At 51.7% G+C, this 3,258-nt stretch overlaps 1 protein-coding gene across 1 annotated transcript; it reads right to left on the bottom strand.

Annotated features, from left to right (window-relative positions):
• Nucleotides 1-567: 567 nt before the first annotated feature.
• TTC30B (tetratricopeptide repeat domain 30B) lies at nucleotides 568-2,944 on the bottom strand. Its single transcript, XM_015422442.1, has one exon. The coding sequence runs from the start codon at nucleotides 2,930-2,932 to the stop codon at nucleotides 926-928; it is 2,007 nt and encodes a 668-aa protein (XP_015277928.1). The 5' UTR covers nucleotides 2,933-2,944; the 3' UTR covers nucleotides 568-925.
• Between the last annotated feature and the right edge of the window lie 314 nt (nucleotides 2,945-3,258).

The following is a 3,258-nucleotide window of genomic DNA, read 5'->3' as shown; positions in this document are numbered from 1 at the left end:
TAAGGATGTGGAGTGCTTTGGGCTCACGATGTGGTGGCTCACTGCTTGCGGCTGCGTGAAGACTCATGTGATCAAGGCCCACTAAAAGAGAACTCTGCATCTGTGCATCCAAGGGTGGGATGGCTGCATGGTAGGATAGGCAAAAGCTGCTTTGTATCCATTCCCCAGCCTACTGGCACACGGATGGCATTTCTACACTGACCTCTGCCCATCCCTGCCAGAGGCAGGATTGTGACCTTTGTGAGGAATAATATAAATTTTAATTACTGGAGAACACCGTTACCTCCTTCCTCTGAATGATCATCTCTCTCTTTTTTAGGTAGCTGATTACAAAAATGGTATTCATTTTTTTTTTGGAGGGGGTCCATAGTAGTACTAGATTTCTCTCAAACTAGGTATATCTCAAATAATAAATCTTGCATTTCAGGTTTATATAAACCTGAAATGCAAGATTTATTATTTCTTCTTTCCTACATAATATGGCCCCATCAATTCAACACCACAAATTTGCACAATGTTCTGAAAACCTCCTTTTATTTTTCTTATATTTTAAAAATACGTTGGCAATACAAAACAATACCGTATCTTCCTTTTAAAAAAGAGAACAAGTAAGTTTTATTCAATATTTCCAGGGGCAGAAATGAAACAAAAAAGCCCCCCAAATCTCCCATATAAAACAGATAAGTAATCTTAAACTGCTAATACACCTAGGTCGTAGAGTATTGTATGTCGAAGTCTGACTTTCAAATATTGAAGCATATGAGTATTTAACATCCTCTGCGATGGAGAACCCACTTGTTTCTGTATAATTCTGATACATTTCAAACATTACCAATGAACAACAAGTAGATAAAGACAAAATAGTATTTGAAAACACCAAGATGATTCATTCAAGATAAGACTGCGCACAGCAACGCTACGGCAATTACTTATTCCACCCAATAACTTCATACATCAGTGCCCTCAGCTGCCTGGCTTCGTAAGTAACAGTGTTTTTCCCACTGTGCATCTTCTCTTCCTCAAGAGGGTGTTCAATCACAGCCGGAATATTCCTCCCATACATTTCACAGTGCTCAAGAAACTGGAGACATTCTTGAATGACAGTGTCGCGCACCATGATCACATGCTTGCACATATTTTCCAGCAACGACAGAAAACATCTTTTAGCATAATACCAAGTGTCCGTGCCTAGCTTTTTGTTGTAAGGCTCCAAGCTCTTAATCACCCTTGAGATGCCAAAGTCAAAATTCCCTTTGGCGCAGTAGAGTGTCCCGATGACAAGGTTGACAATGCAAAGGTGATAGATCTTCTTATCAGGCTCGTGGTAGGAGAGCTGCTCTTCTTCCTTCTCGATCTTCCTCATCAGCTCCTCTGCCTCTTCGTTCTGGCTAGTCATGATGTAGGAAACGCACAGGTTGGCCAGTACAATGGCGCTGACCTGCAGAATGTTATCATAGTGCTTCTTGACGATAGGCTCATAGAAACTGATTGCCTCTTTGTATTTGTTCTCTTGCATGAACATCACATGAGCCACATTGAGTTTCCACACTTCATGATCCTTGCAGAACTCCACCGACTTGTGGAACATCTTTTCCAACATGGGATAATTCTCCATGTCCCAATAAATCTTGGCCTGGGCCATGAAGACAGGGACGTATCTTTCCAGCGTCTCATCGTACTCACCGAGTGCCTTTCTTAGAGCCTCATCGTCTCGGTTCTTCCTTGCCTCCTGTACCTCCTTGGTAAGCTTCCTCAGCTGCTCGGTGAGTGCTCCCACCAGCTCATCCAGCTTGTGGAAGGCTTCCTCAGGGGCAGTTTGGCAGGTGATCATGGCATCCAAGAAATTGTACAGGTAAGGCGTGAGCAGCTTATAAGTCAGGTGAGCATTTTCTGCCAGTACGTCTGCAGCCAGGTCGTAGTACTGGTGTTTGCAGTAGAGGAGCAGCAGGTTCCCAAATGTCTCCGGTGGGCAGGGATTCTGCTGCAGGAGGAACTGCAGCTTCTCGAAGCCTTCCGTGGGCCGCTTGTCCATGTTCATCAGTGCCTGGTTATGCAAGGTGACGGGGTCCAGCTCCTCCTCAGCCCTGGGCGGCATGTCCGTGAGGGCCTCCTGAGCCGCCTGCAGGTTGCCCAGCTGGTACTCGATGGCCGCCTTGAGGTTGAAGGCTTCCACCAGGGCGGTGCGGTGCAGGAGCAGCGTGTTGCCCACGCTGCGGACATCCAGGCCCTCCGTGTTGGTGCCCACGCTCAGCTCCGGGTGCTGCTGCATGCCGCGGTCAATGATCTCCGCCAGATGCTTCAAAGCCAGGGAGTACTGCTTGGCGGCGTAGTAGCAGAGCGCCATGTTGTAGGACAGCTCAGGACAGTAGCCCAGCACCTGCATGGCGGAGGCGAACTTGCTGCAGGCCTCCTCATGCTGCCCTTCGCGGTACAGCAGGCAGCCCATGTTCACCTCCGCGTCGGACGCCTCCGCCGGGTCGTCCCCGGCCCCCGCATTACTCCCCGCGTTGCCCGACTGCTGGAGCTCCACCAGGGCCTTGGCGCTGGACAGGTCGCCCTGGGCGTAGTGGGCAGCCGCCTGGAGGCGCAGGGCCCGGCCCTGGAAAGCGGGGGCGTCGAGCAGAGGGACGGCGACGCGCAGCGCCTCCGCGTACAGCCCGGCCCTGTAGAGCGCCTGCGCGTGGTAGAGCCGGTAGTCGTGGAGCTCCGGGTGCAGCGCCACGAGCTGCTCGTAGCACTCGGCCGCCGCCACGAAGTCCTGCAGCTGGTAGTAGCAGTAGCCCAGCAGGGACAGGCCGGCCCGGGAGGGGGAGCTTCTCTGCAGCTCGCTGCTCAAGATCCCCGCCGCCTCCGCGAAGCGTCCGGCCCGGATCAGGCCATAAATGGTCGCCGTGAACTCGCCGTCGGCGATCGTAGCCACCGCCGACGCCATGCCGGCGCTAGGCCTCAGCCGCCTCGCGTTACCAAGGCAACAGCCCCGCCGGAAGTCGGCGGCGTCGAAGCCAACATGCGTCCGTTTCCGTGGCAACGAGGCACCAGGAAGCGGAAGTGATCCAATGTCAGTTTTTGCGACCTGTTTCCCCCCTCTTTGAAATTAACCTTATGACACCCGGAAATTAATATTTGTACCTTACGCGTTCCGGCGCCGCGGGGATATCGACCCCTTGCCCAGACGTGACTATTTGAAGGGCGTGCAGTATGAACTACGTATCCCAGCGTTCATTGGGCTGTTTTGAAATTCATAAATTGGTCGCCGAG

Source organism: Gekko japonicus, unplaced genomic scaffold (genome assembly GCF_001447785.1).
Source record: "Gekko japonicus isolate JY-2015 unplaced genomic scaffold, Gekko_japonicus_V1.1 scaffold1172, whole genome shotgun sequence".
Classification (NCBI taxonomy): Eukaryota; Metazoa; Chordata; class Lepidosauria; order Squamata; family Gekkonidae; genus Gekko; species Gekko japonicus.
Note: the sequence above shows the minus strand (reverse complement) of the source record. Positions and strands in the feature narration are given on the sequence as shown.

Coding starts and splice junctions, on each gene's coding strand:
- TTC30B (XM_015422442.1), bottom strand. CDS start 2,932: ATGGCGTCGGCGGTGGCTACGATCGCCGACGGCGAGTTCACGGCGACC.